Source organism: Molothrus ater, chromosome 15, assembly GCF_012460135.2.
Source record: "Molothrus ater isolate BHLD 08-10-18 breed brown headed cowbird chromosome 15, BPBGC_Mater_1.1, whole genome shotgun sequence".
Lineage (NCBI taxonomy): Eukaryota > Metazoa > Chordata > Aves > Passeriformes > Icteridae > Molothrus > Molothrus ater.
The window spans coordinates 3,678,295-3,703,862 of NC_050492.2; the positions used below are offsets into that span (position 1 = coordinate 3,678,295).

At 40.3% G+C, this 25,568-nt stretch overlaps 1 protein-coding gene across 1 annotated transcript in view; it reads right to left on the bottom strand.

Moving 5' to 3' along the window:
• Nucleotides 1-284: 284 nt before the first annotated feature.
• The window catches only part of DOCK2 (dedicator of cytokinesis 2), a 160,497-nt gene continuing 135,213 nt past the window's right edge, over nucleotides 285-25,568 (bottom strand). The window contains 17 exon segments of the mRNA XM_036391885.1: nucleotides 285-1,053; nucleotides 3,209-3,249; nucleotides 3,252-3,350; nucleotides 4,341-4,461; nucleotides 5,751-5,931; nucleotides 7,478-7,605; nucleotides 9,006-9,143; nucleotides 11,153-11,236; nucleotides 11,761-11,937; nucleotides 12,288-12,374; nucleotides 13,873-13,957; nucleotides 16,142-16,223; nucleotides 18,501-18,642; nucleotides 19,466-19,570; nucleotides 20,789-20,878; nucleotides 22,491-22,610; nucleotides 23,655-23,745. Coding sequence (XP_036247778.1) covers nucleotides 979-1,053; nucleotides 3,209-3,249; nucleotides 3,252-3,350; nucleotides 4,341-4,461; nucleotides 5,751-5,931; nucleotides 7,478-7,605; nucleotides 9,006-9,143; nucleotides 11,153-11,236; nucleotides 11,761-11,937; nucleotides 12,288-12,374; nucleotides 13,873-13,957; nucleotides 16,142-16,223; nucleotides 18,501-18,642; nucleotides 19,466-19,570; nucleotides 20,789-20,878; nucleotides 22,491-22,610; nucleotides 23,655-23,745 — 1,846 coding nt within the window. The 3' untranslated portion in view covers nucleotides 285-978.

A 25,568-nucleotide genomic window follows, 5' to 3' on the forward strand; every position in this document is an offset into this window, starting at 1 on the left:
TGAGATGTAAAGGATGAGTGAAGGAAATCAATTATTCACCTTTAGACCCTCCTCTATCTGGAGAACACACTTAGAGAAAGAGCTGCCAGGTTCTAAAGACTCTGAGGTGCTGACCTGCAGTGCTGTGGAGCCCCATACCAGTGAGGCATCACCTCGAGGGAAGACTCAGAAAATCAATCTGAACCCAGCAAACTTGGGCTTGTAGAATTCTGTCAGTAAAAAAATACTACCTTTCATACAATGATTCCTGGAGATGTCAGGGAGAAAGGGTCAGGGCAAATAAAACAGATTTGTAACATTTTATTGAACAGCAGGAAATGTAGCTTTTGTTCATCATGCTGCTGGATGTAAGGGTAATTTGCACATGTGTAAATAAACTTTTCCATGTTTTCAAAGCTGCTGCTCTGAAAACAGCTCAGGCAGTGACAGCCACAGAACCATCCAGGGAAGATTGAGGTACAGAGCAGAGTGCTGGGAGCAGCAGAGGGATCTGTGGCTGTAAATCCAGCTACAGCCACACAGTAAATTGTCAGTGGCTATTTTGTGCTGAGCCATCTGTTGCCTTGGCTACAGTGCCAGCAAAGATTTAAGGGTATCTGGATGTCTGTACAAGCTCCAGAAAACCCAAACTCTGCTGTTTGGCAAGAGCAGCCCTGAGCTGCCTGACACAGTGAGCCTTGCTGCTGGCCTGGACACACGTGTCACTGCTCAGAGCAAGCTCTGGCCCAGGGAACACCCAGCTCCCTTTGACCTGTACAGCCAGAGGTGTCTGTCCCACATCCCAGGGGACACATCCTGCAGTGTTTCCCTCAAATGTTATTCCTGTATCTCTATCACAAGTGACTTAGCAGAGCCCATGGGAGGTGCTGTTCATGTTCTCCATCAGTGCCTTTCTTTAGAGTAGATGGTGCTCTAAAACAGAATATTTGTGTGTAGATAGAATTGTTTTCAGTTGAGAAGTAGTCTTGTAAAAATTGATCACAGATCTGTTGGTGAGGGCTTGAAATGCTGCTCCACAGACTGCTTTCCATCTTCCAGAACTCTGGAAATGCGCTGAAAAAACACCAAAACAGATTTCATATGTTAAAATTGATTCTGTGCTGGATTCAGTACTAAGTGTATTAATTACTTGTGCCTTTAAACTGTAGCTAGAGAAAAAAGACACTGACCAAATCCTGCATATTTTGAATTAATTTCTCTATTCTGCAAAACCTTAAACATGTATTTAAACCCATGCACATGATTCCAAACATGTTATGAAGCACTTCACAAGTGGATTTTTATCTGTAGTTAGTCCTTTTTCTGCCATGTAAGAGACAACATTCAATCCTCTGTCTTTTATATGCTATTTAAATTTAAATATGAGTGGACGAGATAGTGCTGAAAAGCTGCAGCTCCTGGGTCTGAAATGAGCAAATGTGTGATAAATTGCATATAATGAAATACTACAGACTTCACATTAATAGGTTATTCTTGTTCCTACCAGAAAAAATGTGATTATGAACACATTTAACTGAAGGTTCTCCTAAATGTTACTATGTGGTCCCTGAAGGCATAATCCTTTTTTTTTTTTAAGAAAACCCCAAAACACTGCAGAAAGTAATGAATACAAATGAAACCCTGTTACCTAGGAAAAAAGAAACCAAAACAACAAACCCTTTGCATTGAAAGATCAGAAAAGCTGGCACGTAAATATTTCAGAATACTTATGTTGGTAGCTACCCATATCTGCATTAAATGTCACCCTCCCATTACCTTCAAAGTAGGAAAACTTTCACATTCTGTGTCTGAAAAGCTGATCTGGATATTACTTTCTCGTTTTCTTTTCTCGTTTTCTTTTTTTTTTTTAATTTTTTTTTTTTTTTCCTGTCAAACACTATGCTAAATGAAATAGTTTTAATTTTGTGGAAATTTCAGACATCAGCGAAACGTTCCGCACTTTAATGGAAGGCAGCCGGCTCTAAGCCAGAGTGACGGCTCCAGCAGCAGCCGATTTCCCCTTCGCACCCATCATCTCCCCACAGCATCCCCGCCGCTCGCTCGGGGCCCGGCGCTCCCATCCCGGCCCCGCCGGGCGCCGCCGCTCCCCTCCCGCCCTGCGGCTCCGCTCTCGGCGGGCGGCCCGCGCCCCCTGGCGGGGCGGGAGCGGAGCTGCACACGCAGGGGCACCCCTGCATCCTTCAGTCCTGCATCCTTCCATCCCTGCATCCTTCCATCCCTGCATCCTTCAGTCCTGCACCCCTGCATCCTTCAGTCCTGCACCCCTGCATCCTTCAGTCCTGCATCCTTCAGTCCTGCACCCCTGCATCCTTCCAGTCCTGTATCCTTCCATCCCTGCATCCTTCAGTCCTGCATCCTTCCATCCCTCCATCCCTGCATCCTTCAGTCCTACATCCTTCAGCCCTGCATCCCTGCATCCTTCAGTCCTGCATCCTTCAGTCCTGCACCCTGCATCCTTCAGTCCTGCATCCTTCAGTCCTGCATCCTTCAGTCCTGCATCCTTCAGTCCTGCATCCCTGCATCCTTCAGTCCTGCACCCCTGCATCCTTCAGTCCTGCATCCCTGCATCCTTCCATCCCTCCATCCCTGCATCCTTCAGTCCTGCATCCCTGCATCCTTCCATCCCTGCATCCCTGCATCCTTCCATCCCTTCATCTCTGCATCCTTCAGTCCTGTATCCTTCAGTCCTGCATCCTTCAGTCCTGCATCCTTCCATCCCTGCATCCTTCAGTCCTACATCCTTCCAGTCCTTCATCCCTGCATCCCTGCATCCCTGCACCCTTCCATCCCTGCATCCTTCCAGTCATGCATCCTTCCAGTCCTGCATCCTTCCAGCCCTGCATCCTTCCAGCCCTGCATCCTTCAGTCCTACATCCTTCCAGTCCTGCATCCTTCCAGTCCTTCATCCCTGCATCCTTCCAGCCCTCCATCCCTGAATCCCTGTACCCCTCCATCCCTCCATTCTTCCCATCCTCCATCTCTCCATCCTCCCAGTCCTCCATCCCTGCATCTCTCCCACTGGAAGTGCTGCCCCAGCCAGCTTTGCCTCCACATTGAGCTTCCACCCCTCCCTCTGACAAAAGCATCAAGAAAGAAAGGCAGGGTTTGCCTTATGAGCCTATTTGTCTCAAATACTTAATTTTCATAGCACAGAATTTTTGAACATGTAACCCTTCCCCTTTTCCCCCCACAAACACATAGGACCTACCATTGTTTTAAATAACTGGTTCACTTTCTTTCTTTTAAGGTTTTCTTGTCCCCATCTGAGGTGGAAGGGAACACTGGCTGGCTCAGCCTGTGTGAGGCAATTGTTTCATCAGATGCCACAGTGCTGACAGACAGAGTTAATCCTTAGGATGGAAACAATATTGGTTACACAAAACAAAACCAAAAAAGGAGAGTCAGACTGTAAGACAAAGCAGAATTCAAAATTGGGAAGTAGTGCAATGACTAGAAAAAATGGAGACATTTTTAATCCACTATAACCCAAGAATAAAAATTAAATAATAGGGAAATCATAAACTTCATTACATTGAAACTGAACAGTGAAAAAGAAGAACCAATCTGGCCAAAGAATTAAAAATAGATAAACACATGCCAAAGAAGTGGGCCATGGCAGGCTGATGTGCTAAACATCTGTTACAGCATCTGGAAAGAGAGGGGCAGTGAGAGGGATAGATGAAACGCAGGCTAAGAAATGGGATGTGCTGTGGAGCAAGGGGGTAAAAGAGACTGAAACTGGGCCTGTTTTCTCTCTGTGCCCCAGCCTAGAGATGAGCTCCAGCTTCAGTCACACTCTCCCTTTTCTTTCACCCTTCTGTCTGGGGGCAGCTGGGTTATCTTGCTTCCCCTGCCTCCCTGGTGAGGCAATCTATGGGATTCCTCTCTGCCTTCAAAACCAGAAGTTGAAATCCTGTTATGGGGCAAGCTCTGGGGATATTCATCCCCCAGAGCACAGCACAGAGCATTTCTCCCAGTTTCACACACTGCCCTTGGCTGTGAGCCCTTGTTTGTGCTCCTGAGGCCCTACAGAGCAGGGAAGCTGAATAAATCTTGCCTCTTTCTAGGCAGCAGGAATGCTCACACTGCACAAGGAAGTGAAATTCAGAGCTCCAGGAGTAACAGAATTTGCATTTTGGCACAAGGTGCTGTGGTGTTACCCAGCATTTGGAGCAGTACAGCCTCACATGCACAGAACACTCTTCAATTATAATCTTTGTCCCAGTGGATTTCAGAAGGGTGGAGAGAGCTACCAGCCCTGTTTGGAACAAACCCTTCATTTCTGTTTTCCTACCATCCTAATAAAGTTCAGAATTCTCACCCTGGGGTAAGCACTTTACCTGGGATGGTTGGCATAGAACGACTGACAGTGCTCATCTGCTTGAGGACAGAAGTTTTCTGAGGTGCCACCACATGTTCTGAGAGGTTGGTGTCACTCATGAACTCATATTTCCTTGACAGCTGTTAGATAAAAAAGCCCCAGCATTAAGGATGGACTGAGACTTTGGTTCATGTATCATATGAAGTACAATCTAAAAATATGCAACAATTTTGCAGATAATTTATAGTTAGATAAAAACTTCTCATTCTACTTAGAAAAAAAAGAATTCTAAAAAAGTTACAGAAGTAATCTGTGACCTGAAATCTGAATTCCTACCCTATTTTTGGCATAATACCATCAGACAACTCTGGGTGTGATCTGCAAAATAAAACGAAGTTTTGAAAACATTTCATTTTAATTCCTATTGCATTAACATGCCCAGCTTGGCTGCTGCAAAGCTTTGTCACTGCTTTTTTGAAGCAGAAGAAAATCCTCTAACTCAATACACAGTGGGATCCCCACAGTTTGGTGTATGTGTTATCTAATTTCATCAAAAGCCAAAGGTGTTACTTGGTTTTGTCTATCAGAGCTTCTCAAAGGATGACTGTGCTTTATCTCTCTTTTGCACAAGGACATGCAGTGTAAGACAGTCATAATCATCCATGAGTTTCTCTGTGCTTCTCCAAACAGCCTTGCCTTTCTACTCCATTCATTTTACCTTTGATGATTCCTTCAAACATTTTTGATCTAATTATTTATGTTCCTTCCATGTATTTCAACAATCTGTTACTGCCTGGCTTTTTAATTTAGATGAGGCTTGTGTATCTAGAGGACATACACTAAAATCAAATTCTCCTGAGGATTAAACTCTGTGTATAAAAAAAGCCCAGTGGAAGTGACAAAAGTGACTGCAATGATCCAGCAGGGCAATAAAAGCCCTTGGATGATCTATGCAGTGCTTCCAAACTTCAGTCTGGCACCATTGAAGGAGCAGGGTTTGCAATCTTGCAGTTTCCTAACAGCTGCATGTTCCATAACAAGGTACAAAACGTCCAGGGCTCATCACTTCTGAAACAGCCCTGACTGGAGGAGCTGCCGTGGAATGTCAGCACAGTCAATTGCCTCTCCACAGGAAAGCAGCTTAACCCTCCCCACCCAGTGCTCCTTTTTCAGCTAACCAGAATCTGCCAGAGCCTCAGAGCTCTGCTATCTGTCGCCAGAAGCCAGGAGGGATGATCTGATTTTCTCATTGATTTGTTTTCTCCACAGCATCTTGCATGTTTCATTCATGACAGGGCAGTTCATCTCTGCATCCTGCATCCTTCCCTTTATGACAGCTGGAGTTCTCTGGGATATATTTTCCTTTTTCTAAGGAAAGAGGTAATGTCCTCTTTTTCATGGATTATAAAACACTAAATCAGTAACATACACATTTCATGTCAGAGATAGAAATATCAGCTGCTGTCTTCTCATCAGCAAACACCACACTGCTTCTTTTTGTTCTTTTTTTGGACCTTCTCATCTTGACTTCAGGATGAGGATTATTTTGAGGAGCAGTCTCCTCTGCTTCAGCTTTTCCTTGCTTTGGTAGCACTGCTTCCAGATCAAAGCTGCAGGAGCAAAAGAAAGAAAAGTACAAGTTCCTTAGTGATATTTTAAAAGCTGCTGGTATTCTGATGTCATTTCCCCATGAAATATAAATGCAGGTCATTCTTTCCTTCTACTTTCTAGGCAGCCTTGCAAGCTGCTGGCAAAAAGTATCTGATGTGCTTCAGCAGCTGGCAACTGGAGATACAAATAAGATGCCTTCAGGCAGTGTGACACCATCTTAAAATGTAGTGAAGAACGTAAAATATTAAAATGAGCTCAAATCCCTGTTCATAGATTTGTGCATCAGCTTAACTAACCAGAGCAGAGCTCACATGGCAAGTTGATGTGTGGTGATGGTGGTGCTGAAAGTGAGGCAGGCTGTTCTGGTGTGCAATGACCTAAGTGGAACAGAGTAGTGCTGTCTGTTGCCATGTTTTAAATGCATTCTCCTATTTATTTCACCATATTGGACAAGAATGCACACACTCAGAGATTAACCCCTCTTCCACCTTCTCCCTTCCTTTAATTTTTACAGTTTAAAAATTGGGCTACTTCTCATTAAAAAAAAAAGCCCATAAAATTGGTGCTGGCTTTACTCCCTTCTCAACCTTTGGAGCATGGGACTGAACTTATGTTACAACATAAAAATTGATAAATCAAGAACTGTGGTCACTCTGTTGACCTGTGCTTTCTAGAAACAAATTAGCATCCTAAGAACAAAAAGCAGGTGCAGGATGCCTTGTCTGGTTGTGTCAGAGGTGTCCTGGTGAGCTGCAGCACCCAAATGATGTTGGTCTGCTCCACCCTTCTGGAGGGCAGCAGGAGCAGCCTCAGGAATCTCCAAGAAGAACAAGGGCTGTCTTAAAAAACAACCCTTCCACACTAGGGTCATACACCACTGGACTTCTTCAACGTGAACTACTCAGAAAGGGAGATCAGATGTTTAAAAAATAATCAAACACTGCTCAACAGGTTCAGTTTTATATGTACCTTGTTTGGGAGGAAGTTTTGTGTGCCTGAAAGATAATTTATAAAGTGAACTAAACAATTTGTGGATGAAAAGCTATACCTATAATTGTTCTCTCAAATTTAAAAGTTTCTTTGTTTTCCATCAGGCAAAGCATTTTACATTGCTACAGATTTTACTAAAATCTTCCACCTCCTTTTCAAGTTTGAAAAATGTAGATATGAAAGGAGCAATTATTACAAACAAAAAGATGCTAATTAAGTTAAAAGCTGTTTAAAAAGAAACTTGTAAAAAACCACAGATCTTGGTAAGTGTTTGGAAATTAATTTAATTTTTAAAATACTTATTTTCTGAAAATGAAATACCACTTTTTTTTTAATGAGAGTTGAACATATTTTGTCTACTAAGATTCAAACGCTGTAGTTTTCAGCATGGAGGAAGTGATAGCTACAGTTAAAAATAATGTTGGTATAGTCTAAAAAGGCTGCTGGTGATTTTCATTCCTTTTCTAAAATCTTTTTGCTTCATCTCATAAAACTGATTAAAAAACAGGACTGAAAAAGAAGAATTCTTTATAACCAAGTGTATTTCTAACCAACCTTTCTGAGGCAGGTTTTCTGGGAGTGCTGCAGTCAGAGCTGATGGAGCACATGGAGATGAAGGACAACTGGCGGTAGGACTTGAGCATCGACCTCGGCCGCCCCACCCTCTTGTCATCAAACTCTGGCTACAGGGGGAAAGAGAAGCACATCCTGTCAAACTCCTCTTAATTCATCCTCCTCACACCAGGCCTGACCACTGTGCAGGTGTTTAACACCCGGCGTTACAGGAGTTGTCTGCTCCCATTAATGACTGTGATTTATCCTGGGTCTGGATGAGTTCGTCCTCTTCAAACCTCCCCAGCTCAATTCACAAAATACATGCTCTGCAAAATTTAAAAAGGTTGGGTTTTTTAAACCAAACCTGCCCAAACCCTCCCAAACTCAATTCACAAAGTTCATTCTCTGCAAAATTTTAAATAGGTTGGGTTTTATAAGTGCTGGAGGGTTCAAGCAAGCAGCAAGATTTCTGATTGTGGATTACAGCCTCTGTTTTTGCAATTATTATTGCAAGAATATGTTTATAATAATACATGATCATAGAAATATAATTATATAATAATGTATTATTATAATAATATCATTACATTATAATATATTAGATGTAAATATATATTATAATATGATTATTGCATTATAATATACAATGCATTATATATTATTGCATTATAGTATATTATATACTATATACCATATAATATAGTATACATTATATAGGATACATAATACAGTGTAATAATATAATATTATATATATATAATTAATAATTATAATATTACACAATTTCAAGTAACTTATTGCAATTACAGCCTCTATTATTGCAAAATAAAAGCCATATTCAGATAGATATATAGAATTTTCATCATACAGGTATATAATACAGCACATATCCAAAATTTAAATTAGAAATTTGCTACTTTTCACCTTATAACATTCTATTATAAAATCACCAATGCTGAAAGCAAAAATATAAAATAATTTCCAAAGCAACAGGCATTTAATCACAAAAACCAGGCAATGTCATTCTTGCTACTCTGCACAACTCAGATAGTGTTTTTATTTTATTCAAGAATTATCTGGGGAGTTTGTGTTCAGGAGTTATCCTTCAGTTGCCAGACATTTCAGTTTGTTCTCAACTAATATTTATAGTATTATACACATGACAGGTTTTACTTCACAACACAGCTGGAAGTGGCTGGCACAGGGAGACATCAATTGCAGATCAAAGCCCTAAACCACTAAGAAAAATGACAAAGAGAACAAACATAAGAACTTGCTTTTACTTCCTCAATAAGGCTGAAAAGACTTGCAATTTTAATTTGTAATAAAATATACTAAAAATCTCCCAGAATGAGGAATATTTGATGTGTCAGAGAATTGAATCAGCTCTTGCATGATACAACTCAGATCCTACTATTTTTATATCACAAGAAAACCCATAAGCAAAACAAAATAGCATGTTTTTGTTTAGAAGAAGATGTGTGTTAAATAAAGAGAAATTGGGTAGAGGTTAAAAGGAGAGTAATACCAATTCTCTGGCTCCATATTGTTTTTCCACTTTAACTTTCAAGTGCATGAAACATTCCTCCATCCGGTCATGGAAAGGACGAAGATTATCAGAAACTCTTCTTTCATGAATTTTAATTCCAGCCCCAAGGAAAGGTATCTTAGGAGGAACAAAAGAAGAAAAAAGGTGAGACTTTTCATTTGTGTCCCACAACCTCTCTGGCTGTGTTTAAATTATCTAGAAAATCAACTGCAAAACTCTTCCTATGACTGGCAGGTGGATTTGCCCACTGATGTCAGCTTGGAGCAGCAGATACAAGATGGAAAAGGCTCATGGAAAATGGGTTTTCCCAGTAAATTTCTGAAGAATGTTGGTTGCTTCACAGAGGCTGTTTTCTCTCTTCCATATATTTTAATGTTATGAGATTGGTGCAAAAATACTTTTAGCTCCCCTGCTGCCACTAACCTTTTCTAACTGCTTTATTTCAGCTTTTAACTCTTTTGCATTAATATCTGGGATTTTTTGTAAAATCCACTTAGATTCCATGCTCACTTTTTGTGTTCTGACTCAGTAAATACTGTGAACATTGATCCACTCATCATGTTGATCGTATTTTATGAAGTGCAATTCCAAAATAACTTTTAAAATTGTGGTATTAAAGCCTCTCTGTTACTGAGAGATCTGTTTGTCCTCCTTAGAGGGATTTGGAGGGATAGGTAGAAATTACCCATTTTTTCCTAATGCCAGGTGACATTGTGGTCAGTCAACCCCACAGAATTAATGGAGTGATTCTGATGGCCAGAAAACAACCACACACAGAGCTGTGATGGGCAATCACATAGGAGAAACTGTAAAGGTACAACTCAAATAATAACCAAACTGGGATGAATCAAAGTGAAACAGGAAGAAACTTAAAAAACATTAAGAAAATAGTACAAACAATTCCACTGAAGCTATTTGTAAGATTCATTTCAAGGCTGGGAGAGGAAGGAACAGTAAATTTGTGCTGCTTCTCATCTATGAAAGAGAGACAGACTCATAGAATCATTGAATAGTTTGGGTTGGAAGGGACCTTTAAATGTTATCCAGTCCAACCCCTTGCCATAGACAGGGACAATTCCATCAGGTTGCTCAGAGCCAGCCTGACCTTGGATGTTTCCAGGGATGTTTTTAGTAAGTACAAAAAATGAGACATGGAACATGAGGAGAAAGACCTTGAGCTATTCTTTTCTAATAGTAAAATCCCAGATGAACTTACCATCCCTCTATCTATCTATCTATCTATCTATCTATCTATCTATCTATCTATCTATCTATCTATCTATCTATCTATCTATTGATAGCAATGATTTCTATTTGGTTAATGGAAATAGAATGGATAATTTCTGAGGTCATGTTTTTTTCTGCTTCATTATCATTATCAGGTCAACAGAAAGAGCCATTTTCCCTTGAATCTCAGCAAAAATAGAGTTTTTTCTGCTACCACCTTCCATAGGTGCATTTTCCTCCTTGAGGACAAAAGGGTTCTGCAGGCTGGTTGTCTTATTTTACATACACAGTATATAAAAAAATAAATAGCAAAGCCAAATAACCTCAGTGCTGCTGGTATAGGGAGAATATTCAGTTCTTTGGAGATACAGATAGAAATGTTTACTTATAGTCTTCCATGGTATTTACCACACAGAAGACACATAGCTGCAATCTTGAAGGGTCACTGAGCATGAAAATAATTCCTGAGAGCAGAAAATACTCCATTAATGTTTCTAGTGGACAAAAAACCCAAACCAATAAAATAAAACAAACCCAAAAAAATAAAACAAACAAACCAAAAAACAAATACTCTAGGAAAGAGTTGTTTCCCAAGAGAGTTTCTGATATTTGCCAGCCCCAGAAATTCATGAAATCATTATGATTTTTGTCATGCTCTCAGTTTTGTCTTCAGGAATACAACCCAAGCAGGAAATCCTGGTCCTTTTAACTATAAATGTGGCCTGCTATATGTGGCTTCTGATAATCCATTCCAGATTATGTGTTCTACAAATACCTTTCAAGGGTTAAAAAGAAGTGGAAATGACACAATCAGCTCAATGCTGTGTTCTCCTGCTAGGCAGGAATGGAACAAAGGAACCCTGGTGAAGCCTTAGTGGTGGCTGTCAGTGAGAAATTACCTGCCAAGCAATGAGATCTTTGAGTCTGTTCAGCTTCTCTGTATCCTCTGGATGGTGTCTGATATATTCTTCTGTAAAGAAAGCCTTAGACAAAAAAAAAAAATAAATACAGTCCATCATTTTGACATGTAAAGAAATCAAGCATTAATCCACAGAGCCCAGCTGGTGATCATAATATTGGTCATCAAAGAGGGGAGGAACATGCATGGTCCTCAGCCAGATGCTGCTGGTGATAATTTCTCCCTCTATCAGCTGGGAACTGAGGTGCACTTTTAAAAAAGATGTATTTGGCCTTTATCCAGCACTTCTGACTTTGTGACCCTTATTATGAAACCCAATTATTGTTTCTTTTATTAAGTTTACAGTGAAACTAAAAAGGCACAGATTTGGAGTTATCATGCTTTGCATCAACTGATAAGCTCAGTTATTCTGGGTTGACTTCAAAGATAGAGGTGACCAGGAAAGGAGGATAGGAGGATCCTTTAACTGATGGAATGATGGCTTTCCTGTTCCCCATCCCCACTGCACTGCCACTTGAACAAGGATGTGGGAGGATTATGAAGTGGTGCACCTGAAAATGTTCTTTGCAGTGACTCCAAAGCTCCTACCTTCTCATATTTAGCAAAGCCACCCATAACAGCTGGATCAACAATTCCATTCAGAAGCATGGAAAGTGGATTAATAGGGAGGTTCTCATCACTCTGGTACTGGTTAATCATCATCAAAATCTTTTCATTTGTCGTGGACATAGTCTCAATAGCATTCTCTAAAGGACTAATTGTGCACTGTAAAGAAACAAAAGACTTCTAAGGTTCATACAGATATAAACAGGTTGTTTTGGTTTTATAAAACTCATGTACATGAACAACAATTTTGCAATTCAGCAAACCCACACAGACTTGTTCAATTCTGAACCTATAAATCAGGCATAAGATATATTGATCCTGTGTTGAGCAGTAGAAAGATTAAATGTAAATAATAAATGTAAATAATATTTTGTAAATAATAATGTAAATAATGTTTTGAATGTATAAAAAGAAGTAACTGTGGCCTTGTTGATAATTTTGCAGACTGGTTTGCACATGAGGGCTGAACAGCTGCAGGTTGGGCAGACCCTGAGGACATCAATACTCACGTGGGAAATGGAGACCACCTCGAACCAGCGCAGGATTCCCGGGAGTTTGTAGGCTGTGACAAAGGAGGTCCTCTCAATCCACATAGACTATTAAAAGACATAGCAGGAGAAAATGATACTTCAGGATTGAAACTTTCATCTTTTCTGCCTTCTGAGATGTCAAAGGGAAATGGAGGTAGATGGAAAACATATGCATATTTTTTGAATAAAAAGGCACTGCAAACTGAATCTAGCACAGTGATTGAACAAATGGTTTTCCTGATTCAGATTAGGTCATCTTCAGGCACAAAGCCTGCACAGAGCAGGGGAAAAAGAAAATTACCTTTGAATCTTTTAGTCTGTGTCCCTATTTTTGCCATTACAGATGGAATGGCTGTCTTTAAACTACCTGCTATTGCCTCTACCCAGATTATATTTCCTCCTTCCACATTCAAAAGGTATTTCTGCAATTAAAAGCAGTAATAGCCCTATAACAACTTGCCAGAATTCTGACCCTTTTTTTTTGTTCCTCTCATTTTTCTTTTCTGAACAAGACTGGCTGTTGGTATTTGGAATAGCCACTTTTTCATTGACCCTGCTGCTCCTAATTTCAGAATCAGCTCATGGAGAAATACCACAATAGATGGAATGAAGACACTCCAACTGTCCCAGTTTCCACGTCTTTGAAGGAAACATGCACCTTATCTATTGTCCTCAGGAATGAAAACATCAACAATTTAGCTCTTGTAAAACCATTTCAAGGTATTTTCATAAATGGGCCCCAAACTCTCTAGTTTGCAAAGGAAGCCAAGGTGCTGCTGAGTACTGACAGCACATTCTGGGATGTAGTAGAGTAGAGTTTGTGTCTGAGGTGTTGATTTAACAGCAGGTAGGAAGCTCTTACATGAAAGTGTTGACCCTGCTAATCAGCACACACATAACAGAAATTGTACATTTTGGAAAGAAATGGCTTTTCCCAGCAGTATGCCAAGAGCACAGCTTTAGCCATAAGGCCTGGATGGGATGCTTTTCAAAACAAACCATAAAATACTAGATACCTGTAAAATAAAAATACAGACACCACATTTTTATGCTTAACACTGAAAAGTAATTTATGGTGGTGTAGATTTCTTAGAATATTTGAAGAGTGAAGGCCATTCCTCAGCATTCCACCACCAGGCATGGGAGTAAAAATGACATAGGCAGTTGTCTGATGAGGTGAGATTTCACAGAACCCATGAAAGCAGACAGCACTCACCTCATTGCCAGCCAGGCAGCTGATGGAAGTGTTGCAAACTACAAGCAGCAAAGCATTTGTTATTTATTTACATGTCTCCTTGTTTCCTAATGGAAATCTGTACCAGAAAATGTTCCTGCTTAACACAAACATGTTGAATGTGTTTAACTGCACAATGTTTACCTGCAACTGGAACAGTGATGCATAATTAAGTACAGGTGTAGTGCTGAAACAGAGAAGTCTTGCATTTGGGTTTTTTGAACCAGATCTTAAGGTGTCTATAATGAGTAATCTGAGCCTAAGAAAGGAGCTAGGATCAAAATTCAGTTACCAGAACTACATCCATCACCTTGTAGTTAATTTACTTACAGCAAATTCATTTTCAGGGTCAACAGATCCTCTTCTGACTGGTCTTGAATAGTGGAACCTCTGCACGTTGTTTGACTTATAAAAGCTGAAAGATTTAAAAATTACTATTGTAAAGCTCAGAAACCAGAAATTAATGGATCTTTTTATCACAGAGAAATATTTCATTTTGAGTAGTTGAGTTTTTAATTAAAAGTAAATTTACTGCTCGGAAAAAAAGGACTTTACTGGAAACTCAGAAGGCAACTACTTTATCTATAAATCAGAGTCAACACACAGTATTTTATGAGTATTAAGCTTCAGCTTGTTACTGGGTGTATTTCCCAGGTATAAAAATTCCAGAACTTCCAGATTAATGTTCAAATCTACAGGAGGACTAGAAGAGATTTTTCCTCTCCTATCTTGCTGTGGCACACGCTCTGCTTGCCAGCTTTATCCTGGTTTATGAAAGGAGTCTCTTTCATTCAAAAGAACTGACTGAGCAGAGCAGGTATTTTCACCTGGAGTGGAACATGGCACATGAAAAAGCAATTTAATCTTGTCCAACAATCCTGCTCTCAATGCTGATCAACATTCAACAAATTCAACAACTGAAGCTATTAATAACAATTTTGTGAGATAGATAATAGAATGTATATAAGTGCTTGTAGAGGGGTACACTGATGTAAAGAATCCTTTGCAAATTCATGTAAAATTCATGTTAAATTCATGTTATCCATGTTAAATTCTGTTCTATTCAGCTAATGTTTCATTCTCCATCATTGTGAGCACATCTTTCCACTAAACTTGCAACCACTTGGCTTTTAGCACTGGCACTGCAGAGTTTTTTGCTGCTGCTAAATATTTTGCTTTCCAGAGAAAAATCTCTGCTTTGAGTTTTTAGTATTTCTTTTAAAGATGATTTAAATTTAGACCCTTGTTAAGTAAAAATAATTTTGCAGAAAAAAACACAAACTCAGAGGTCTCTTCCAGTAAAACTGAACCTTGTTTTGAAAGCCCAGAAAAACAAATAGAGCAGCCCCAAACATCTGAGTTAAGCAAACCATGGTATGCTGGTTCATAGGAAACTATGATTTCTGATCCAAACTGCTAGGATTTTCTTCATCAGAAAAGAAATGTAACTGGAAATATTGCCACACTGAGTCAGATCCCTTTATGCAGTTCCAGCTGAAAGGAATATATTGAAGCTCTTTGAGAGAATAAATGCATTGTCAACACCTAATGTAATAAACAATTAAATGCCCAATAAAGTAAACTCATAAAAGTAAATCTTTGAGCCCAGATGTAATCAGCAATTTGGTTGAATTCTGCAGCTGAGACAAACCATTACAAAATCTCCCCTATGAGCAGAGATTGTACTTTACAAGGAACACTTTGCTACATAAACTGAAGCAGTTTGAAGTGTGGCAGGCTCTACACCTCCAACAGGACCACATTTATAATGTGCCTTTCAGTTACTGATTTTAAAATGAATCAGTAGTTGAAATTAGAGCCACAATTTTTTTGTGGCTTTTTGGGTTGGGTTGTTTTTTGGTCTGTCTTTGTTTATTTTAAAATCCTATCACACCAGACCTGTGCTTGGATCTGCTTTATTTACTTTGGTGTATGTGGGGAGGTGATTCTTATTTTTCTATTCTGAATCAGTTGCTACTTCAGTAAAGATTCCATAGAGAGGGCTGCAGACCAAGGGCACAACTGGTTTGGAAGCAGCTCTTGGCCAGTCTGTTCTCAAAACACTTTGCTCAATTAATTTCCTTTATTCCTTTACAAACCCCATATTCCATTGGACCAGCAGAAACCATTTTGCCACTGGGTATTCAGACAAGATATAACAAGATTCTTTCATTCAAGAGCCTTCATTCAACCACTCTCACACTGCCAGGCACTTCCAAGAGCCCTCTCCCCAGTCCTTGTCTGAGAAGCTGTGTTGAAATCTCAATAACTTTGGCCCAAAGCACAGATTCCACCTCCCTGCCCTGCCTCCAGGAGTTATTTCTTCAGTGGTACATGGGTACAAGCTCTTCCATGGAGTTCCTGGGGAATATCCAGGATGGGTTGGATGGAGCTCTGAGCAGTGTCCCTGGGGGTTGGACTCTGAAGGTCCCTCCCCTCACAAACTCTTCTCTGATTCTTTGAATACATAACTCAGTAAGTTAAGACAAAAAAACCTCCAGGATTCATTGGCAAATGACTGACTTCACAAAACAATGGTTGTCAATTTAGGAATATGGACTGATTTTCATTATATTGTCTACTACAGAAATTCACTTACTTTATTATTTGATCAGGCACTGCCTTATTTTTGAATCTAGGCTGCTCCTCCAGGACTGGCTGCACTGTAAAACATTGGATATCTGAAAGTGTGAAAGTTAAGGGCATGTTATTAACTATTAGTATGAAATACTGTAGGCTGCAGGAGAAATAAAAAAATTAGTAATAATAAAAAAGACATTTTCTGATGAAAAATCTGAAGTGTTCAGGGTTTCATTTCTGGAGTTTCCTTGGCCAAAAAAGGAGAAATCTGCCAGTAGTAGCCAGTGAATACATATTAATTCTAAACTGCATATTTTTATTATTTCCTGAGCTTGAATATCTGCAGCTGAATTTATCACACTGACTCATTCATTAAATTTTTAAGCTCAGGCAACTTACAAAAATAACATCAACCATATCTGATGTTAACAGTTTCACTGTGTAGCTTTAGGCATGCATAAAGTCATGATGGTTAACATTTTATTTTGAAATCTGTAACTGAATAGCCCTTTTACTTGAGATTTCCTTTTTCTATAGAAGTGTTGTTTTAAAAATCTGAATCCTGTATTTGTAAGTAAATATATCACATCCTTACATATTTCAGTATGTTTGAAACTCATGCCCTCTGGTTACATCCTTTTGCATAAGTGCAGTAGTTCCTGTCTCCTGCTCCTTGCAAATAAATGAGCAAATTCTACCTTAAGGATTTAAACATGTGTTCTCCAAAAAAAAAAAAAATTAATTAGTTAAGAGATAAGACAGACTTGGGAGAGCCTGGCTTTCAAGCTTGATGTGCTATTTTAGACAAGCCTGTAATACTCCCACTTTAGTCCCAACAGTGTGAAAAGAAAGTATTCCCATTTTTCCTCCAGAAAGTTCCATCAGAACAGACACAAGAGAGTATGTGAAGTGTTACCACATTACCTTGAAAATTAATAAAGGAAAATCAGCATACAATGAGGTGATCTCATACCTGCTCAGTCAGTAATGACTCAAATCAGAAGAAAAAGATAATCAGAGTTATTGTAACAAAGAAAAATTGAGGCCATTCTAGAAGCTGTTTAACAAGGTTTGTAAGTTAATTTTCCTGAGAAAATTTCTGAGGGACCTGGGACATGTTGCCAAGAAATGGAGGTGACACTGAAGTGTGGTGCCACTCAGAGCAGTGCTCAAAGAAGACATGAATTAAACATCAAGACACAACAACTATAATGTGAGGTAACAGAAAATTTGCTGCTTTAAACTCGGTCTCTTCAAGTGTGTGACACTGGTTTTGCCATTTGAAGAAAATAAAGCTAAACCATGTATGAGCTACAATGAATTTTCTTCCCTGAAAGGCTGTCAAGCCCTAGCACAGGCTTCCCAGGGAAGGGGTTGAGTCACCATCCCTGGGGGGGTTTAAAAAACATGTAGATGTGGCACTTGGGAACATGGGTGAACAAGGTTTATGGCTGGACTCAACCTTAAAGGTTTTTTCCAGCCTAAATGTTTCTATGACGAATGAAAGAGACAGACTCCTTAGAATTGCCAGAAAATCAGGAACTCTCTTAGGAACAAACCAGAAAAGACATGGAGGACGTGCAGGCAAAAGTGCAAACTGAGCTGCCATGTCCGTAATCTTTCAACCTCTTCAGGAAATCATTGTTTCACACGGTGTCCTGGATTGCCAAGCAAATTGTATCCTATTTGCCATCTGTGTGGTAGCTGTCTTCTGTTCATTGAGCAGTTTTCCTTATCTCTTCCACACCCACTCGTCCCTCTGTGGACACATCTGCTGATAACAGCCATTGAATGTCCCTGCATGGCTGATAAGAACTACAGCATCCCACTGGGAGATATGAGCCCAGAGGGAGGAGCCAAGCATTCCTGCCTGGATATAATCTGGAGATTCTGGAACACCAGAGGCTTCTCCCAGAGGAACAGCTGCTGCCCCTTCCACTGGATCTTCAGAGGAAGAGACTGCACCTTTCTCCAGGATCCCTGCTCCAGCAGAACCAGCCCTGGCACTGCAGGAGGGCTGAGTCACAATTCCAATGGTTCTGCTGCCAGCACCCTGACCCACAGGGTGTCAGGCTGGGTTCTGACTCTGTCAGTGCTGTTTTAGTTTACTGCATTGTTTATTTTATCTTTTTATTTTCTTCCCTATTAAAGAACTGTTATTTCCTGCTTCCATATCTTTGCCTGAGAGCCCCCTTTGATTTCAAATTTATAGCAATTTGGAGGTGGAGGGTGGGGTTTACATTTTCCATGTCAGGGGAGGCTCCTGCCTTCCTTAGCAGACACTTGTCTTTCCAAACTTAGACACACGGACAAACTCATGCTAACAACAAGGCTCCCAACCCTCCTTCCCTCTCAATGTCCCACATGTCCAAGGATACATTGACCAGGAGAGTTCCTGACATCCTCTCCAGGTGCAGCAGTGGTGTTCATCTTCTCAGCACTAGGGAACTGGCTCATCAGCTGGGCCTGGAAATCCTCCCTCCTCTCGTACTCCTTGCCACGGTAGATGAACACTTTGTTCTGCAGGAATGAGGAGGGAGTGACTGCCTGGCCAGGGTGGGGCTGAGGCAGAAGCTGCAGTTTCATGGCAATCCACACAAAGGCACAGCAGTAGCCAGCTGTTGGAATGGGGGTTTCTGGTTTCTGAGTATCAACCAGCTCTAAAGCCAAACACCATTTTGACCAGGGGCTGGAAAGCAGCACTGACTCTCCAGAGACTCTGGACTCAAAGATTGATTATTCAGATACAATAACATTGGTTTAACACCAGCCTATCATTTCACTGTTTTCCCAATGTTTTCAAGGCAGCTTTGACCTTTAAACTTGGGTAGCAGGGCCTCTCATTGCTTTCCAAGTGTGAAGAAAGACTCCTGATTAATTGTTCTATGTAAGAGAGGCTTTTAGTAGTAAGAAACTACTAAATAGTTTCAATATCAAATATTTAGGTTGTTTTTATGCTCTGAACTCATGCGCTACTGTGGTTAAAACAATGACCTTTTAAAAGACAATCCAGTTGTGCACCACTTCCCAAGTTCATCAGGTTTCTTTGAAAGACCAGACCCTTTGGAGCCTGGATTTCCCTCATGGTAGTCAAAACAAAGGGAAAGTAAAGAAAAGAGAGTAAATTCGGCATATTTGAATAAAACCAGTTCAAACTTACTACAATTGTCCTAAAGTAGGAATTTTTTTGCCATTCAGGAAAAAACATAAAGCAGTACAAGACAATTGGTGTTGAACATTTCAGCTCAAAGCATATTAGAGGTCAAATAAGGAATCTGGACATTAATAATGAGGAAAACAGGAAAACAAAATAGATGACAAAGTAAAATTTAATCAAGTTTACCCTTAGAAATGTTGGGAATCCTTGGCCATAATATCCAACAGCAAAATAATCTGGTTTAGGCCTCAGAATTTTCATGATGTTTTCATAGAACTTTGCTTGCTGGACCTGAAAGCAAAACCAACTGTAATTACTTGTGTTTGGGGGTTTTATCTATGCATTTTTAACCTCTGCTACACACGCAAGAGCTAGCAGCTAGCAGCTGATGAGCTACAGCAATAATCAGTTTTCACACAGGAGGCTGCAGGGGGACATTAAGCACTGTTTACATTTATATGCAAATATAATACACAGCAAATTTGGTATGGCTTCAGCTTTAATATTTGACCTCAGAATTGGCTTACCCTTAACTTAGGAGAAAAGCAAACACCAAAGTGATCCCTGGTCAATGATAACATTACTGAAATAAGACATTTGGAAAAACTCCCTGCTTCAAATGTTTCCTGAGGTGTGGGATCAACTCCAGTTTTTACTCTAGGCTCATTTTAAGGGCACACACCATGTAAAGGACTTAGAACAAGTTCTTCCATAAAATATCAAATGTCATTTAGGTGTTATGTCTGTGAGAACCCAGCACTGCAACTTAAATTGGCAAAAATGTCTTTTAAATCATGATAACCACAGAGCAAAAGAAGCTTTCTTTATACACAGCACCATTCAACATCATTCCCACTTTTTTTTTTGAGGAAGATTCGGGGATATCCATTGAATGTGCCCTAAACAACTGTTAAAAATCATACAAACATGAAATATTGGGAGTAGAATAAAAAGGTTTTGGGGGCGGGGGGGGGGGGGGGGGGTGGGATCCTTTTTGGATTCATTCAGTTTTAATGAAAACAAGTAACTGAATATTTTATTTTCCTTTAAAATTCTCCTTCTATCCTTTGGATCTAGTTCTAATTCCTTGTGCTGTAATACCTCCATAGTCCTGATTAGGACAGAATTATTCAGGCTTGTCAAGATCCAAGCTGCTAAAATTTAAGGAAAAATTTAGGGAAAAAAGTTCATCCAGGTGTTCTTTCTACCCTGGGGCAGTACAGAGGCTTCAAAATATGGCCTTTAAATTTCCCTAGGTGAGAACATGTTTATTTCATCTACAGACATTTCAGAATACCTCAATAAACAGATGTTCATGCAACTTTACCCAGCAGTTACTTATGAACCTTTACTTTACCGCTGGATTGCTACAGTGAAACAGGAACTCTTCAACAAATGAATTAAAAATCCATTTTAGACCACAAGCTCCTAGGCAGCTCTGTTGTTTGACAGCTGAAAAACACTAATTTCTGTGACTGCAATAATTTGAAGATCTGTATACAATCTTACCAAGTTTTGACTTAGAAGTTCATAGTCAAAAACCTCCTTTTCATATTGCTCTGCAAGTTCCTTGCATAAAGATATGGCTTCTTCCCACATCTGCAATGCAACCACACATTTGAAAAGTAAATCCTGTACCAACAAACAAGTTTTCAACACATCAGAGGTTAACTGCACTTTTATTGATTATGCTGTCTTTAAAGTGCACTCATTTATTAACTGCACATTTAGAGTGGAAGACTCAAGGCAATCACAAACTTAAGGAAAGCAGATTAATGTTAAAAAATAAAAGTGTTTTATGATTCATTACAGGAAGGAATAAGTAAACCTACTTTATTATTAGAGTAACATTTAAAAAAAAAATCATCTAACCTTTCAGATACATTAAAGAAAAAAACAAAAGAGTAAATCACTGAGGTGATAACATTCAGAACATACCCCAAGCACAGAGCAGTTTATGAGGGGACTGACACCTGCCTGTACTTAAAACACACTCCATTTAACAGAATATCCTGCAGCATCCATAATCCAGGGAGCCTTGTCTAGGACAGCTAAATAACTACAGGTGTTAAATTTCCACTTGCCCAGAGTAGCAGCTTTTCTGTCCATACAACTTTACAGCTGCCTGTGACAGTGACTGACACTGGAACACCAGGACTGCTTTTCTCATCTGCTGTGGACACTTCACAAAAGTCGCCTTAAAGCAGGAACAAACTCCCTCTCATGGGGATATTTCTCAAATTCTGTCTCCTCACCTGCTCAGAAGAGAAGAGACAAAGGGGGCCCCGAGCAGAGCTCTCTGCTGCTGCTGAGAGGACACTGCCAGTGACACACCAGGCCATTGTCACCTGCTGCCAGGTGTTCCTTGGCCAGGTACCCTGGCCTGGGCTGAGCTGGGTGCTGCAGATCAGGAATTGGAGGCTTTGGTTCTCCTGGGACAGGGGGTGGGCACTGCTGCAGTGCAGCTGCTGCAGATGCCAACAGGAAACCTGGGAGGCTGAAGCTGAAACGTTCTACCTTGTGAATTATAGGAAGGGCTTCTTTTGCAGAAGCAGAAATGAATTGCCTTCCCCCTTCCTACCTTTGGCTGCAGCTGAACAAGACATAATGACTTAAAGGTCATATTGGGTCATGGGATTAATTATCTGGCACTGCAGAATTTCTTCCTGCTTTCTAGTGCCTTGCTTTATTTCCAAAATTCTCAGCTCTAAAGCCACTGCACTGACAGGTAATTTTATTAACAACTTTTTTTGTCTTAAATTGAACTAAACCGTGGTACTGAGCATCAATCTACTACATTTTAAGTTTAGGATACAATTCTCTGTCCTCTCTGAAACAAATATGTCTATTTTGAACTATCTGGATTTTTTGAGATAAGGGCTGAGTGGTTTAGAAATGGAATCTGTGTAGCCCATGCTCTTTTCTTTGTAAGGGGAAGTAGATTCAACATTTTTTATTGTATTTTGTTGGTGCCTGACAGAGATGTTTGTGACAATGTGCTGAGACATTAGCCCTTTCTCTGTGATGAGGTCATGGAAAGAACATATTCCTACGGAACAGATATCTCTGGCAATAAGCCTCCAGGACACAATTTCTACTTGACCCACATTTCAAAGAAGCTTTTCCTCACAAATATTTTATACACATTAAACACAACTGTTCAGAGTAGCACAGCAGAGAGGTTTGGAGGGGAAGAACTCTCCAGACTTACCTTTCCTTTGTCAAAGTATTCTATGATCTTTTCATACAGATTCTCTTTCAGGTGTCTGTAGGTCTGGGAGCACTGGAACTCTGTTGACATGACTTGGGGTGCACACTGCTCATCCGACCACTGAGAAGGAGAACACAGCAAAAAGAATTTTCAAGTTCAGTGTTTCACATCAAAGGTCCCCCTCCCACGAGGTCTGGTCCCCTGGGCTCTTCCAAGTGTTTTCTTCCCAAGTCTTTTTTACCCATCCACAGACAAACTGGGAAAGGCACAGGGATTGCATTCACTGCCTCTTCAGGTAAGCACTGTATTTTGTGTGATAACCAGCACTAGACAGAATATTTAAAACATATTTTAGAATGCTATACCTGCCCATCCTTGCCCCACTTACGAATTTTATATGAAAAACTACATGAGAAAATTAGTTCCTCTTTTTTTTCCCAATGGTATCATCCTGACCGACTTGATTTAGATTTTTTGTATTAAAATATTTCATATACTGTTCTTTGTCCATACCAATACAGACAATATATCTTGTATTTGTACAATCATAAAAAAATCAAAATTAAGTTTAAGCAAAATAGCACAAATTTATATAGTTCTGCACTAAAGTAAATTCTATAAGAAATATCAGATTTTTGCCTAGGAACATTTAAATTTGGAATGTCCCCTTGTAATGGAAATTGATCTTATTGACCATTTTAATTGATACTGTTCATTACCTAGGTAATGAACAATAGTTATAGTGAAAGATAATTAATTACAGCTACAAAATAAAGCCAACATAACTTGCTTATGTAATCCATATTATTTAAAATTAAAAGTTAGATGTCCTCTTGTGATAGCTGGAACTATGTTTAATTTTCATAACTGTTATGTTTAGGATAGTAAAAAATTACCAAAATGAAAGTTACATTTGTACACAATGTTCTCACTGTAAAGGAAAACTATTTTTTCTACCATATTTAGTTTCAGCAATATATGGCTTTTAATCACCTACTGAAAATATAATTTCAACAATTAATTTTATATGAACTAATGCAGTATTTCTAACTAGAAACTTGAATACCCCGGTGGAAAATAACTCAGAGATTAAGATATTCACTTTAGAATATCAAATTGAATACTGCAAAAGCTTAATTATATATCGAGTTTAGAAAATCTAACCTTCAGGAGCCACGTATGGAGTAGAAGGGTGTATGCTGCTTCTGTGTAATTCTCACAATCTAAATGAAGATCTCGCAATTTGTACAAATACCTGATAGAGGAGAGAGCAAGGATTAGACTGGAGCTTGGCATGGGTGGAATACTGAGTGTCAGAATGTTCCAGATAACAGAAACCCCATGGATGTCACACTGACTCCCCAAGGACTCTCCAAGGACGCTGAAAGGGCTCTGTTCGCACTCTGCTGTGATCTTTCTGTGTGCTGAACCTCCGTGCAGGAAAGGAGCAGAAGGAGCTGTCCTCTCCTGTGAGCTGTGCTCAGCTCCTCCCCAGGGAGGAGGGATGGCTGCTCCCAGGGCCTGGGAGAGCCTCCAAAGCCAAGATTCCTGCAGGGCTCCTCAGGGCACCCTTGCAGGCACACCTTCTTCACGTGCACAGATGCAACCACAGCACATCACAGGAGAAAGCAGAAAGTGGAAAATACCAGCCCAGAAAGGCAAAGCAGTCCCTGGAGGTGTTGGGAGCAGAAGAGCAGTTCTAAGTTGAATTTCTCCTGTGGCAGCATTGCTGGACGGCCACTGCCCATCATGGAGCTCAACCTGCATCTACAGGAGCCAGGGAGAAAACTGCATCCCTCCCTCTAACTCCCACGAGGAGTTTTGAGACACAGGAGCTCTGACATCTTCCTGTGGCAGTTCAAGGCACTCCCATTCCCAGTTGCCAGCCCAACAGAAAGTTTCCCCCTTGATTCCTCAGGTTTTAGCTTTTATATTTTTCAGATTCTGTTCTGCTTTAGTGTGTAAGTCTGGGCTTCATATGAGGGGATGGTGAGCTCTCTGCACAGAGTAGGGAGACAAAACAATTCCTGCTCTAGCCAGGGACCCAAGGAGAGCCAGTCCAGATCTCAGGCCCAAGAGCATAAACAACGTGGACTGAAGAGAGAAAAACAAAAAGGATGGGACTGCATGGGCTGGAGCTGTAGTTTGATAATTAACTCCGACGTGCAAATGGACCAGAACTGATAAATTGTGAGACCCCAGGACCTGTCATCCATTTTGTGGCCATTTTGGGTTGTGCTGCCCGAGGTGAGGCCTCTTAATAAATCCCTACTTTATTCTTCAGCTCTGTCTAGTCTCTGTTTCAGGTCAGCCTGCACAAGGCATCACCCTGAGCAATGACAGCTGAGGGAGTGTTGCTCCCCTGGCCGCTCTGGCTCAGCTCCAGGGTGAGCTCTGAATCACCTCCAGGGCTCATTTCAGCTGGGACTCTGGGCTTTCTTCTGCAGATTTTGCAGGAGAGGACAGGCAGGAAACAGGGAGCTTTAGAAGCAGCAAGAAAGATCTGCTGCAGCCCACGTGCAGTACTCTTGGAGACAGCAAGAGGCCATGCCACACCTGCAGGAATTCAAAATTGGAGCTAACAAGAGGCCATGCCACACCTGCAGGAATTTAAAATTGGAGCTAACAAGAGGCCATGCCACACCTGCAGGAATTTAAAATTGGAGCTAACAAGAGGCCATGCCACACCTGCAGGAATTTAAAATTGGAGCTAACAAGAGGCCATGCCACACCTGCAGGAATTTAAAATTGGAGCTAACAAGAGGCCATGCCACACCTGCAGGAATTTGCAGTTCCCACAGAAAATGTCTCAGCTGTAACCCTGCCCATGGAGTGTTGCATAATGAAGAAGACTCAGCAGATTGGGCCATTCTACAAAACCAGAATGTTTTTTCTGCCATACTAAATGTGTGATACATTCTCCCTCAAGACTCAAATCTATCTGCACTTTCTTAATTTTAAACAATAGACAATGAATGTTGAGTGTTTTGATCAATTAAAAGTTAATTCTTGTGGAAAAAAAAATGCTGCTGCTGGATACATAGCACAGATTCCCAGTTGCAGAAGGCTAAATTAACA